The sequence below is a fragment of the Triticum aestivum genome, chromosome 4A, assembly GCF_018294505.1.
Source record: "Triticum aestivum cultivar Chinese Spring chromosome 4A, IWGSC CS RefSeq v2.1, whole genome shotgun sequence".
In the NCBI taxonomy this organism is placed as follows: domain Eukaryota; kingdom Viridiplantae; phylum Streptophyta; class Magnoliopsida; order Poales; family Poaceae; genus Triticum; species Triticum aestivum.
In genome coordinates this window covers 576,884,810-576,899,632 of record NC_057803.1, presented here as the reverse complement: position 1 = coordinate 576,899,632, position 14,823 = coordinate 576,884,810, and the positions used below count along the sequence as shown (strand labels likewise).

At 48.0% G+C, this 14,823-nt stretch overlaps 1 protein-coding gene across 1 annotated transcript; it reads right to left on the bottom strand.

Annotated features, from left to right (window-relative positions):
- Window positions 1-1,218: 1,218 nt before the first annotated feature.
- LOC123087093 (binding partner of ACD11 1) lies at window positions 1,219-6,810 on the bottom strand. Its single transcript, XM_044508995.1, has 5 exons — window positions 6,574-6,810; window positions 3,035-3,138; window positions 2,877-2,952; window positions 2,699-2,782; window positions 1,219-2,169 (listed from the first exon to the last, which is right to left on the bottom strand). The coding sequence occupies exons 1-5, from the start codon at window positions 6,577-6,579 to the stop codon at window positions 1,585-1,587; spliced, it is 855 nt and encodes a 284-aa protein (XP_044364930.1). The 5' UTR covers window positions 6,580-6,810; the 3' UTR covers window positions 1,219-1,584.
- Window positions 6,811-14,823: the final 8,013 nt, after the last annotated feature.

Genomic DNA, 14,823 nt, shown 5'->3' with positions numbered 1-14,823 from the left:
CGTCATCGTCGCGTCCCTTCTTGAAGGTGTTGTTGGGTACCAGCACTTCGAAGTCTCGGAGCTTGGTGGGTGATATCCGGTGGACACAGCGGTCACGAGGCTTCGTCGTTTTTTGTCGATCCGCCGTTATCGGCATTTGTTTCTTTTCTTTTTTTCTCTTTCCTTTCTTGTGGGCGTGTTTGTGCTGTTTTCGCCCCAACCCCTTTCGTCGGTTGTATCGGTTGGTTGCTTTGTAATACAAAGCGGGGAACCCTTTTTCGTTAGATGATGATTTGTGCACAAAATGGCACTCTAGCAGAGGCCATGTAGCTCATAATCGATACTCCCTTCATAAACTAATATAAAAGCGTTTAGATCACTAAAGTAGTGATCTAAACGAACGCTTTTATATTAGTTTACAGAGAGAGTACATTGTAAGGAGGTTGCTCCATGAATGAGCTCGCATCGCAACCTCTAAATTTCGAGGCTGGGAGGTTACGGAACTCGCTCCAAATCCAACCGTCAACGTGGGAGAAAAGTTTCAGCTTCTTCCTCCCCATGTCACGGTCGAGATTTGAAGTTGTGCGGGCCAGGTACACGAACCACCGTGCACAGATAACCACCGTCGAGCCATGGTGACGAATAACCACCCATCCATTAGTGGGACAGAGTTCCAATGACTGGCCTCTGGCAGTCACGCCGTAGTAGCCTCCACTGTGGCCTCCGATTCCCAGGGCGGCGGTTCGAATGGCCATGCAGCTTCAGCCTCGGCTATAAAAGCCTGGCGGCGAGGCGTCCCCATCACCAAAGCCTTACTCGCTACCTTCCCCCTTCCCCCTCCCATCTCCTCCACCGTCCGGGGCAATACCACGCAACCTATTGGCCGAACTTGGCGGCAGAGCGGAACCTCTTGCCCCAAACACAGGCTCGAAGTGTACCGCAACAGGTGCGAACCTCCCTTGCGGCAAGCGGCGACGGATCTAGCGATTGTGGGCGAACCACCGCTTCCCGGGGGATCCGGCGGCTCCACTAGCCACGGGTGGCATTGGATTAGATTAAACTGAGCTTAAATTGTCCCTACGGAAATGAATGATATGACAAAAGAAATGTAGACAGCGTTTGGGCGATTCTGTGTTTGCGCACAGGCCTGGCATCCTTCATATGCGATATGACCACTCTGCTAGAGTTGCTCTAACGCAGCACACATATCTTCAACACATCCTCGGTCCTTTCCAAGCATTTTAGCAGCTAACACTGGAATTAAGTTCTCAAATTACAAGAGGGGTGAACAGAAAAAGCAACTTCAATTCCCACAGCGTCAGGTAAATTACATCCAACGAGTAGAGTTGCATTCTATGGTAGCAGAAAACAAGAAGAAAAAAACCCTTTCAGTGGCTCTAGCGGTATAACAAAGCTGACAGGAACACAAGCGCATCACTCTAAAATTTACATCACACTGTAGGCGCCGATAGACAGACAACACCCTGTTTTTGCTCCAGCGCAGCGGCGAAAAAAAGGATCTCTGTATATATCCAACAAGTAACAATCAACGAATGACACACACCAGTCGAAGCGGCTACCGTTCCGTTTGTTCAGATCTCATCGTCACACGGCCTGGAGCTTCTGCTCGTCCATCGATTCCACGGGAAGAACCGCGGGCTCCCACGAGGAGTGCTCGTCCAGATGGATCTTCGCATACTCGCTCACCAGCCCGTTCCTCTCTTCCCACATGATGGCCTTCCTCTCCTCCTCGGCCTTGTCGACCTTGTCCTTGGCCATGGAGCCCATGTCGCCCGCCGCTTTGGTCACCATGCCGAACGCGCTGGTAAGCCAGGAGGCGCCGGCTGAGACGTACTGGTTGCCCATGAGAGCCGAGCCTGCGACGCTGGCCTTCTGCTCGGCGGCGGCCAGGGCGGACCTTGTGAGCTCCGACACCTGGTACCGCTCGTCCACCTCCTTGACCTTGCTGCCGACGACCGCCCGGCCCAGGCTGATCTTCTCGCTCAGGCCGTACTGGTGATCTAGAGACACGACAGTGGCGGTGGCGGTGGACATGATGTTGTGACGCTCGTCGAAAGACCTTGCCATGTTGAGTGCGTCCTTGCTGAGGACAAAACCCTTGGCCATCATGCTGCTCACAACATCCTCCGCCTTCCTGACTGCAGATTCAGCAGAGGGAGAATTCTCTCCCTGCACCCACAAGGACATGCACGAAAATTCAGAAGAGTGGAATATCAAAGCATATTAAAAGTAGTCAGGATAGTAACTAAATAATTTTGTAAAGAAAATGAACATAAAATGAGGTTAAGCTAACTGCAGTTGCAGGAGACTGATTTGAGAGAAAATCCATGCGGTCTCTTTATTTCTCTCCTCATTGACATAGAAATGTTCTTATCATGGTGAGAAACTGAAACAATGTTGGTGGAAGTTAATACTACAATATTTTACTTTTGAATTGCTAAACTAAAAAAATGCTGCTCCAGAGAGGAAACCACGTCTATAGAAAGCCATTAAACAGTAAGAGCAGGAAAAAGAAATACTATTTCTACCACAAATTAAGTGCTATTAAAAAAATGCACCATATTCTTGATTTAAAACAGTTGTAATATTCACCTAGTTCCTTTTCAGTTTCAAAGACTAAAACTCCCAGGCCTGAAAGTAAGTTCTTTCCAGTTTAATACAACTCAAAATAATGGTCATGCAGTTAAAACATTCTTACCGGTAATTGTTTGTGGGCTTCAGGAGGCAACTGATAGTTCTCAACTGGAGTTATGATGACAGAAAGATCAACAATCGTTGCTCCCTGTAGATTAGCGATCCATGATTATAAGCCAAATCCCCAAAGAGCAGTGAGATGAAATATCACCAGGTAATAAGTTTCAGGAGCTCGAACGTACTGAGAGAAGCACAGCAGTGTCTGCTCCTTGTGAGTCCTTAAATGTGACGTACGCAAGTTGTGACCAATCAGTTTCACTGATGAAAACACGAGCAAATATTTAAGAAACACTCTTCTGCTCCATTGAAAACAAGCACACAATAAGTAATGATGACTTACCTTTGCATTTCAACATATTCTATATCACCAGAGAAAGAAAAGAACTCTGTGATCTCCCTTTTTGAGGCACTCAATGAAATATTGCCAACTTTTACTGTCCTCACCTGCAACAGAATATCAATGATGAGCAAATGGGATATTGCTAGTGCTACTTTAGCACAGGGGAGGTGATAAGATGGACTGTAGTGATTTTACATCTACCAAAAATGAACAAATGGGATATTGCTAGTGCTGCTTTAGCACAGGGGAGGTTGGACTGTAGTGATTTTACATCTACCGAAAATGAACAAATGGTATATGAGACACTAGTGCTTTTTTTTAGAAAAGGAGGATGACCCCCGGCCTCTGCATTTGGGCGAGATGCATACGGCCACTTTATTAATTATTCTCACAAGACCTTACAAAATCATACAAAAGTAAGACTAAAGCCGCCGTCTAAGCAACAAACTGTCGCTATACCTATCCAGTTGATGAAGGGGCGCAGATAGCCTGGGCCTAATACCAAACAGACATCGCAGCCAAGCCGACATCGCAGCCAAGCCTAACATCTAAGACCTGAGACCCCAACCTAGCCTCTTGCCGGGTCTGGGGCACACACTGATCCGGCGTGCTCTCAGAGGCCGCCGCCGCCAACTGCCACCGCTCCATCTTCAGAACTGTACTGATGCATCAACCTTGCTCGGTCTAGCTATCGTCGACGCCACCACGGCGCCAAACGGCACCTCCTCCCTACGCGCAAACAGCTGAGCACGTCGCGGTCGCCACTGATACACCTCAGCGCCATGCTGCCAGGTATCACCAGACGACACAGCTTGAAGTCCTTGGAAGATCTGTCATGCGTAACACCTGCCGACCAGGCATGACAAAGCGTAGCACCTGTCAGTCAGGCATGACTTGACATCACCACCGAAGCTCCGTGCAAGACGAAGCCGCTCCACCTCCTGCCTCTGACTTCCAGCGCTGCTCCACAAACGATGCTCCCAAGAGAGAAACGATACCGCAGTGCCGCCATCGTCCGATCTGGAACACCAGATCCTAGGGTTTCCCCCGGAGCAGCACGAGTGGGTCGACAGTAGTTACACGACGATGCCTCCATCAAGGTAACGGCGAGAACGCCGCCATCGCCTGCCGTCGGCTCGATTTTCACCGGCAACCATGTCTCCCCTACTCGCAGCCGGGACAAGATGATGGATCTCGAGATCCGATCACCAAGCCTCTGGCCGGCCATCTCGGGAAGATGACCAACACGTCCACCAGCGTCACCACGCCGGGCACGCGTCACCGCCGGCACCCCCATGGTGCCTAGAGGCCGACAAGCCCCGACGAACACCATGCCTCGCCAGCCGCCATGGCCCAGACCCAAGCACCACCAGATCCAGATCGGATCGGGGTCAAGGGCCCCAAACCGCAACCGCCGCGGAGGCAGCACCACTGGACGGTGCCTAGCCCTCCAGCCCGCCGCCGAGTCATCGCCGGAGGTCCGCCGCGCCACACCGCCAAGCCGCCGCCGGGATAACTCGCGTCGCCGCCAGAGAAGCCGCAGCCGCCGCGCGTTGGAGGGGGCCCAAGCCGCAGCTGCACCGCCGCCAGGCAGGGGCGCCGCCACCCAGCACGCCCTCCGCCGCACCGCTGGGCCCCGCCCAGCCCAGCGTCGTCTCGCGCCGCGCCGGACGCCAACCGCGAGGAGAGGGGCAAGATCCCCGCCGCCACCAACGCCGGCCGGACTTTGCCCGGCGGCGTTGTACGATGGCGGCGGGGGAGAGATCGACGAGGGAGGATGAGGGGCGGCGCGCTAGGGTTTCCCCCGAGGACGCTCGCGGGAGCGGCTTGGGGGTCGGGGGTTTGCTCATGAGACACTAGTGCTACTTTAGCACAGGGGAGGAGATAAGATGCACGATTGTAGTAATTGTATATTTTTGGATAAGGAGTCGACACAGTTTAGCATTCCTGAAACCCAAACTTTCCAGCGTTTACAGAACAATCTCATTCTGAAGAAATGTTAAATGACTCAAACCAACAACATAAGTATGAATTGTGGGACAACATTAGAGAGGATGGATTAGATACACGAACATGGCAATGTAGATAGCACATAGCTGTCAGGACCCAGGAACATCAACTGGGTAATAAATATCCTTTTTGAACTATACAGAAGAGAGAAGACATTTAACTCAAAAAACGTTACATTTCCATTTGGCATATACTAAACAAACGTTGTATGATAAATGAAAATGAGCAGTGTAATGTATTCCCAGGTGCCACAGTCAATTATTAAGAGAGAAGAAATTGAACTCAAAAGTCACATTTCTATTTGGATTTGCTCCCTCCGTTTCTAATTTCTAAATCTAAGCCTTTTTAGATATTTCAATACGGACTACATTCGGATGTATATAGACGTATTTTAGAGTGTAGATTCACTCATTTTGCTTTGTATGTAGTCAGTATTGGAATCTCTAAAAGGACTTATATTTAGAAACGGAGGGAGTATTAAACAAACTTTGTATGATAGATGAAAATGAGCAGTCTAATGCAGTCCCAGAGGTGTCACGATCAATTATTAACAGGAGACCACATGCTAAACTTTAGCTAAATATGTAATTCCAGGAACTATAAATATAAATAGATGTCATTTGCACCTTTTGTATCTAGTATGTAGGTCACATACTAGGACATATTAGAAATAAAGTTGTTCAACCAGCTCAGTCAGAAAGAATACAGTAGATAGCACTACGTAAATCAATGAGAATCATACGCTCAATAAGATAATGTTGACAGCACACCATTAGGAATCGTGCTGTTGTACAATTAGAGCTGCAAAAGTAATAATGTATGCCAGCTCCCCTGTTACCAGGAGTGGTTAATTTCCCTAAATGCAAAAAAAGAAGAAAGCGCATTCATTGACGAAAAGGAGCCCAAATCATCTGCTGATCTGAAAGAAAAGACATTCCCAACAGAAACTAGAAACGGCTCCTCTTCAAGATCTGAACTACTACCAACCAGTTTCTAACCCACGGCCTTGAAAAGTCGGTACCCGTAGAAAACAAAATCAGAGGCTCCGGTTCGGATTCAGAGCCTAAGAATCCGGGGGGAAACCAACGGATTGCCCAGCAAGCGCGAGAAACTTGGAACGAAGCGCCGATTGGATCGCCTGGCTCCCTCTGCATCCAGAGCTCGCCGGCATTGCGGTTGCGGCGGACTTACCGAGGAGCAGGCAGACGGCGCGCGCACCCGCCGTCGAGCCGTTGACCCGCATTGCGCTGGGCCGCTGGCCTTTTCGGGGAGGAACGCGCGGAATCTAGCGGGAAAGCGGCGACGGGGAGATGCTCGTCCTCGTGGCCTCCCGCGCCGTCCCCGGAGGACCAGGCCGGGCAAAAATCGTCGGAGACGACGCCTCCCGTGGCCTCCATCCAACCCGGAGTTTTGCTACGACTACGAGAGACGGCCGGCCCGACCACCGCGCGAGCACCAACGGAGGAGAAGAAGAAGATAAGACTAGGGAGTTGCGACTCGTGAGAGAGATTGCGCACGCACGCACGCACCTCCATTGCTGCGGGATCTCGCGGGAGGCGAGCTTGGTGGCCGGGAATCCGTCGGCCGGCGGGGCGAGAGAGACGAGGAGGGTGAGGTGGGGCTGGTGAGTTCGGCGCCGCGCGTTGCGCGTGTGTCGGCGGGCGGAGGGAGGAGAGGAGAGGAGGGGTGGACTCGGCCGGGGGAGGAGGAGTCGGGTGGGCGGTTGCTCCTTTCAACTCTCGCTTTCGTGGCGAGTTGTAACGTAAAAACGATGCGCGCGTCGGCGCTGGCGCGGCGCGGCAGTGGTGGTGGTGGGCCGGTCGCACGCACGACGGGGTTTGTGGTCTGGGTCGGGTCGGGTCGGGTGGCACCACGGACGTTCAGTTCAGCTGCTTTGCCATTTGCTGGATCCGTGATGAGGGATTTAGGATTGGGGGTTGGAGTGTCACCGGATTTTTTACCTTTCGTTTTATTACTCTGATGATGATCTGTTATGTTTTGTAGCGTAGTGTGCTTGTGTTGGATCTGACGCCCTGCCAAACATTGCGTTTTTGGCGCACAGTGCACGCAATTTCCCCGTACGCACCTCACGTGCCCAAAGAAAGGCCAGTCGAGGCCGGTCCTGCTGCTTAGATTCTTTTCATTTTTCAGGGAAAAACACGCACGGGGTCGACGGCGCTGAACTGGACCGAAATGCAGCGAGAAGGATTCTTTTCTAGGGTCCAACTTGAGTTGTAATCTAGAATCTAGACTAGAAGTTGTTTCTCCGACCCGTTCTTGCACGGCTTATGCACATGTTGCCTTGATCGGCGGCCGGTAGGGGGAAAAGACGGGCGTGGCACGCCGGCCGCCATTATTCCATGCCTTTTTCTTCTTCGTACCAATCGCTTTTGATAAAAGTTGCTTTGCTAGAAAGGTAGTATGTACTACTGTACGTGGCCGGCCGGAGTAGTCCATTGGCAACGGGCCAGACCCATTCCCGTCCAGGCGGTAATCGCGGCAGGACGATCGCCCGGACCGGCCGAGTGGCACGGCACGGCGCTTTACGTTACGTGCCCGCACACGACGCATATCTTTTGGTCGCGATTCCGATGCAGTGCACTCACCTGCACGTTCCATTTCTCGGATATGCTGTCCGACCACCGCTCGTCAGGGGGGTTTGGCTCGGGTGCAGGGGTCATAGCACGGATTAATATGCACGGCCAATAATCAAGTGACACATGTCCCAGTGGGACCATCAGAAAAGACATTTTTATTTCTCTCTTTTTATTCTACCAGTTCCCTGGTTCTCAATCTTCTACTCCACCATGAAATCAACGTTTGTAATACTAGGGTGCTTCCTCGAGAGAGTAGCTAGCTATCATCCCATTGACGACGACGCCCCCCGCCGCCGGCCGCCACACAAATGAAGCTCCCCGCGCCGCGTGAAGCCGGACAAGACGGAGGACGTGCTGCTCCGCCGCTCCAACTCACCTCCATGCACGAGGACTGTGAATTCAACGCATGAGTGCTGCCATCTCCATTACGTAAGGAACCATGGTCCAATCGCTGCTTTTTTTCGACCGAAGTCTAATCGCTGCGTGCCCCTCAGCCTCGCGACGTATTCATCCGCGGCCCCGCCTTGGCTGCCCACACCATCACCTCAGCCTCACGCCGCCGCAGCCTTGGCCACGATCAGGTTCATGGTCTCTAGTCTAGAAGAATTGAGAATCAGGAAACTCCTAGAAAAAAAGGCCTTATTAGTTGGTCCCACCAGAACACGTGTCACTTTATTATTTGCTATGCACATTAATCCGCGCGGTGAACCCTGCACATGAGCGGAAAAAAATTATATGAGACTAGGTCTCACGGTTAGCCGGTGAGACCCATCCTGATAGATGACACGTGACATTCATAAATCACAAAGCATCTAATCTCTCCCCCTGATTTTAAGTAGGGGTGGAGATGCTTTGTGATTTGTGAATGCCACATGTCATTCATCAGGATGGGGCTCGCGTGAGACCTTGTCTCATAAAATTCTTCAGGGGAACGATCCTAGTGAACTCCCTTCCCGCCGTGCGATGTGGCGGCATGGATCATGGCGTGAATCGGGTGCCAGGTCGGCTCTCTAGAGTGGTTCGCTATCTCGGCTCTCTAGAGTGGTTCACTATCTCGGCTCTCGTGATGAACGGTTTCTTTTTTTACTTCCTTCCCTTTTTTCTTTTGAGGGAAAAGACACTTTATTACTCAAATTTCACAAAAGGTGGGATACAAACTTGGTCATGAGGCTGGTCAAGCCACACATGACGATCCCTAGGTAAAGAAACAACAAATTTAGCTAACTTTTGAAAAAAAAATTACAGGAGAAGTGTGCTGCTCTCGCCTTGATTTCACTAACAATAGCTCCGTAAGATCCTTGAACTCCTACACGAGGACCATCCACACTCGCCACTTGGGCCGAAGCGGGGCTTGCGAACACTCATGCTCAAACACCATTATGTATCTGAGTTAACTTGGTTTTTCATTTGAAAAAAAAAACTGAAAATCTTGATTTTCTTTCTTTCTTGAAAGAACAAGAATCCCTATTTTCACTTATTAAAGGATGGCAGCATTATTACTAAGAGCATGTCATTTTAATATTAATAACATGGCATTTCTTTATTAGTATAGTAGGAGGATGACAAATTTATTATTAAGAGCATGAAATTTTAATATTAATAACATGGAAAAATTTATTAGTATAGTAGGAGGATGGTAGTTTTATTATTATTGGCATGGCATTTTTTTATATCATAGTAAATTTATAAAATGAGAGAAATTGCAGTTTCATAAAGTATCATGGCAATTCCGATATTTTTAGAGCATGGCATTTATAAATTTATGTTTTTACTTTTTAGCACTGTATTTTTGTTATAGCTGGCATATCGTTTTTATTATCAAGAGGATGGCGGATTTTTTATTATTGGTATGACATTTTTTATTGTCATGGTAAATTTATAAATTCAAGAAATGACTGTTTTATAAAGTAGCATGGCAAAATTAGAGAGATGACAGTTTTATAAAGTAGCATGGCAATTTCCATATTACTATTTTTCATGGCATTTTTTATCTAGAGGATGCCAATTTTACAGTTTAGCATGGCAATTTAGGTTTTCTAGATCACAAGTCATTCTCTTTTCTATCATACTCATTGTAAATTTATAAATTGGAGAAATGGAAGATTTGTAAAGTAGCATGGCATTTTTCATAATTCATATCACGACAGTTCAAATTTTTACAGTCAAAGTGGCATTGAAATACGGAGCCGGCTTGACCTTGTCGATGACAGTGTGAAAGTCTTGGCGCATGTGCCCCTAAGGACCAGTGTGTCAATCGGTGAACCATTGAATAAATCTGAAATACCTGACACCAAATCTCACCACATGATGAGAAACTCTAGCCTCACCTTAAATTAATTTGAATAACTTGTCTGCGCGTTAATCTATATTTCCATGTGTTTTGTAATTGGAAAAAGTCTAAAACAAACCCTGAACTCGTAGAGAAAAGCTAAATGGAACCCTGAACTCCTAATCCCTGAAATCAGCACACTCATCTCACTAATCCCGGTCTAAATTAAACCCTGAGACCGTTTTAGTGCTAATTTGCTGACGTGGCAGGGATTTCACCAGGATTCTGACTTGTGGGCCACGGAGAGGGTGTGTTGACCACGCATTTGGATAGAGAGGGGGGATCTGACCTCACTGTTAGGTTTACGGCGACGACAGAGGCGAGGGGGCAGCGATCTGAGCGTGGCGCAGTGCGGCGGCGGCGGGGGGGGGGGGGGCAGGGTGCGATGTCGGGGTTCTCAGGGGCATCTTCCGCTCCCGGATTCCGTCGAGCTAGCGGAAGGAGGGAGGCTGAGACGAGGTCGTTGGTTCCATACCGCGAGGGCGCCATGGATTACGAGCCGCCGAAGCTCTGCCATTGCAATCCGCCAAGGAAGGCGCCGAGGTGGATATCGTGGAGCCGGCAGAACCCCGGCAGGAGGTACTACGCCTGCGTCCATGTGCTGGTGAGCTCCATTTTCCATCTGCAAGTGCCTTTCTTCTGCCACTGCTCGGTTAATCTGATTCATTCCGTTGTGTTCATTTTGATAGAATGGTGGTTGTGGGTTTATTGAGTGGCATGATGATCCATTGCCCAAGTTTTTTTCTGGTTTGATTGGAGATTTAAGAGATGAAGTTTGGAGACTGAAGGGTGCTAGGACTGAAGATGCAGTTGAAGAGCAAACAATGACTGAAAGTGTGATTCTGGCTCTGCAGGAACAATTGAAAGAAAAAAGTGCTGAGATAGATGCAGTGAAGACCAAATATAAGACAATTCTGGTTGTGTTTGTTGTCTTTGTGCTAGGTTTAGTGCTAGGGAAATTTCTAGTGCACTGAATATGTGGTCAGGTTGATCCTTGTATGGATAAGGAGAATGGTTGGTTAGTGTCAGTTGTTGCTGGAACTATGTTGATCTATGTTGATCCTAGTAATGAAGTATGTGGCTGGAACTATGTATGATATGTTGATCTATGTTCATCCTAGTAATGAAGTATGTGGCCATTGTGGCATTATCATCCAATTTGTGCATTTGCCTTGTTGCTTGATTTCCTATCTTGAATAATGAACATAGTTTTGTTGACAAATGACACAATTTATGACATGATATGTTGGCAGGAGCATCTTTGCAACAACATAAAACTGGATATGTTGACAAATGACCAAATATTTCAGGCATTTTCATTTCAGACATAATCTTCCTCTTTGCAACAACACCAAAAGGATTCAGATGTTTGCAACAGGAAATGATATATGATCATGACAAGCACATAGTTCAGTGCATACTAACAGGAAATGATCTATGATCACCAAAAGCTAGTTTTCATTACATGGTCACTAGCATAGAAGACATGCTCTACTCATTGCCACTAGCATTGAAGTACTTATAGCTTGGTAATGAAGATGTCGCAGCTCTCTTCATCCTTTTTTTGCTAGCAGATGTTCCAGCTTGCGCAATTGGAGTTGGTTTCCTGGGAGGTTTAAACTTTGAAGCAGTTCTAGTAGTTTGATACGTCTCCAACATATCTATAATTTTTGATTGCTCCATGCTATATTATTTACTGTTTTGAATGTTTATGGGCTTTATTATACACTTTTATATCATTTTTGGGACTAACCTATTAACCCAGAGCCCAGTGCCAGTTTCTGTTTTTACCCTGTTTTAGGGTTTCGAAGAAAAGGAAAACCAAACGAAGTCCAATTGACCTGAAACTTCACGGAACTCATTTTTGGAAGGAAGAAGCCCAGAAGACATGTAGTGCACGTCGGGGGATCTGCGAGGAGGTCACGAGGTAGGGGGCGGCCCACCCCCTGGGCACGCCCTCCACCCTCGTGAGCCCCTCGTGGCCCCCCTGACGTACTTCTTCCGCCTATATATCTCCATATACCCTAAAAACATCCGTGAGCACAATAGATCGGGAGTTCCGCCGCCAGAAGCCTCCGTAGCCACCAAAAACCAATCTAGACCCGTTCCGGCACCCTGTCGGAGGGGGCAATCCTTCTCCGGTGGCCATCTTCATCATCCAGGTGCCCTCCATGATGAGGAGGGAGTAGTTCTCCCTCGGGGCTGAGGGTATGTACCAGTAGCTATGTGTTTGATCTCTCTCTCTCTCGTGTTCTTGAGGTGATACGATCTTGATGTATCGCGAGCTTTGCTATTATAGTTGGATCCTATGATGTTTTCTCCCCCTCTACTCTCTTGTAATGAATTGAGTTTCCCCTTTGAAGTTATCTTATCGGATTGAGTCTTTATAGATTTGAGAACACTTGATGTATGTCTTGCCATGCGTATCTGTGGTGACAATGGGATACCACGTGATTCACTTTATGTATGTTTTGGTGATCAACTTGCGGGTTCCGCCCATGAACCTATGCATAGGGGTTGGCACACGTTTTCGTCGCGATTCTCCGGTAGGAACTTTGGGGCACTCGTTGAGGTTCTATGTGTTGGTTGAATAGATGAATCTGAGATTGTGTGATGCATATCGTATAATCATACCCACGGATACTTGAGGTGACATTGGAGTATCTAGGTGACATTAGGGTTTTGGTTGATTTGTGTCTTAAGGTGTTATTCTAGTACGAAATCTAGGGATGTTTGTGACACTTATAGGAATAGCCCAACGGATTGATTGGAAAGAATAACTTTGAGGTGGTTTCGTACCCTACCATAATCTCTTTGTTTGTTCTCCGCTATTAGTGACTTTGGAGTGACTCTTTGTTGCATGTTGAGGGATAGTTATGTGATCCAATTATGTTATTATTATTGAGGGAACTTACACTAGCGAAAGTATGAACCCTAGGCCTTGTTTCCTAGCATTGCAATAGCGTTTACGCTCACTTTTATCATTAGTTACCTTGCTGTTTTTATAATTTGATATTACAAATACCCATATCTACTATCCATATTGCACTTGTATCGCCATCTCTTCGCCGAACTAGTGCACCTGTACAATTTACCATTGTATTGGGTGTGTTGGGGACACAAGAGACTCTCTGTTATTTGGTTGCAGGGTTGCTTGAGAGAGACCATCTTCATCCTACGCCTCCTACGGATTGATAAACCTTAGGTCATCCACTTGAGGGAAATTTGCTACTGTCCTACAAACCTCTACACTTGGAGGCCCAACAACGTCTACAAGAAGAAGGTTGTGTAGTAGACATCACAGTTCCACAAGTTAGGGCTGATCTTGCTGCTGGTTGAGAAGTAGGTGCACTTCCAGCTTGTGTCGTACCAGCCTGCAGTAGATTCATGTATTAATTGATAGGTACTAAACTCATCTAAAATTATTTGAAGGCAAGTTAAATTACCTTAGTGCTTTTTCTTTTCTTGCACTACAAAAAAATACACTTCCGTGATGATACGTGTTTGTCACAGTAGGTCGCTTTTTTTTGTCATGCATGTACATCCATGACAAATTTATGACAAAATCAAGATAGTCATACATGTGCTGTCGTAGAAGTGTTCCATGACATTACCAAAATTATCATCACGGAAGTGTCCACTTCCATGACGATAAATCGCGCGTCACAGAAGTGCTTTCGTCAAGGGTGACCGACACGTGGCATCCACCATAATGGAACGCCGTTAAGCTATCGGGTCAGGTTTTGGATCCGATAACCCGTTAACAGCCCCGACCAATGGGGATTTTCCACGTGTAAAATCATCATTGCCTAGAGGAAACACGTGTCAGCTCATTGTCGGGACATATGTCATCCACTCACTGGACAGAAGGCGCCTATGATACGTCGACACGTGGCATGACCCAACAAGTTTAAATGGGCCGACCCAACTAAAGGCCCACAAGATTTTGTGGACCATAATGGGCCGGCCCAGCTAAAGGCCCACGAGATTTTACGGACCATAATGGGCTGGCCCAGCTAAAGGCCCACAAGATTTCGCGGGCCATAATGGGCTGGCCCAGGTAAAGGCCCACAAGATTTTTGTGTGCCATAATAGGCCGGCCCAGGTAAAGGCCCACAAAATTCTTGCGGATCATAATGGGCCGGCCCAGCTAAAGGCCCACGAGATTTTGCCGACATTAATGGGCCGGCCCAGCTATAGGCCCACCGGATTTTGAGGACCATAGTAGGCCAGCCCGTTAACTGGCTGCCATGTTTTGGGCCAAATGTCGGCCCACATTTGATACGGTCTATTAATGATCTGCCACGCTCCGGGCCTAATAGTGGCCCATATGAGATCCGGCCCGTTAAAAGCCAACCATGTTCTGGGCCAAATTACGGCCCAGATCAGGTCCGGCCCTTTAAGAGGTTTCGGGCCTAATTATGGCCCATATCAGATTCGGCCCGTCAAATGGACACTATGCTTTTGGGACCAATTGTTAAAGGCCCACTTAGTAATTCGGCCTGATATTAGTTTTGGCCTGTTAAGGGCCTGTTTAACATTTCGACCCTATATTAATTTCAGCCTGTTAAAAGCCCGTCATATAGTTGGGCCTAACTACAGCCCGGTTTGCATCCGGCCTGCTCGCAACCGATATCTGATTGGGCCAAACAAGGACCGAGACAATTTTTCGGCCTATTAAAAGCCCGTGATTTGATTCGCGCAATCATGGGCCGGGGTTCATTTCGGGCTGCTGATCGACACGTTTCAGGCCCAACCTACATCGTGATTGCATAACGGCCCGATTATGTATCGTAATTTTACGGTTTGGCCGGTTTACTGCGAAGACAGGATATATATACAGTAAAATAACT

Excerpts from the sequence above, each read along its gene's own strand:
- LOC123087093 (XM_044508995.1), bottom strand. Across the intron at positions 2,783-2,876 it reads ACACTGCTGTGCTTCTCTCA|GGAGCAACGATTGTTGATCT; the intron begins GTACGTTCGAGC and ends GCTAATCTACAG. Across the intron at positions 2,170-2,698 it reads AAGCCCACAAACAATTACCG|GGAGAGAATTCTCCCTCTGC; the intron begins GTAAGAATGTTT and ends TTGTGGGTGCAG.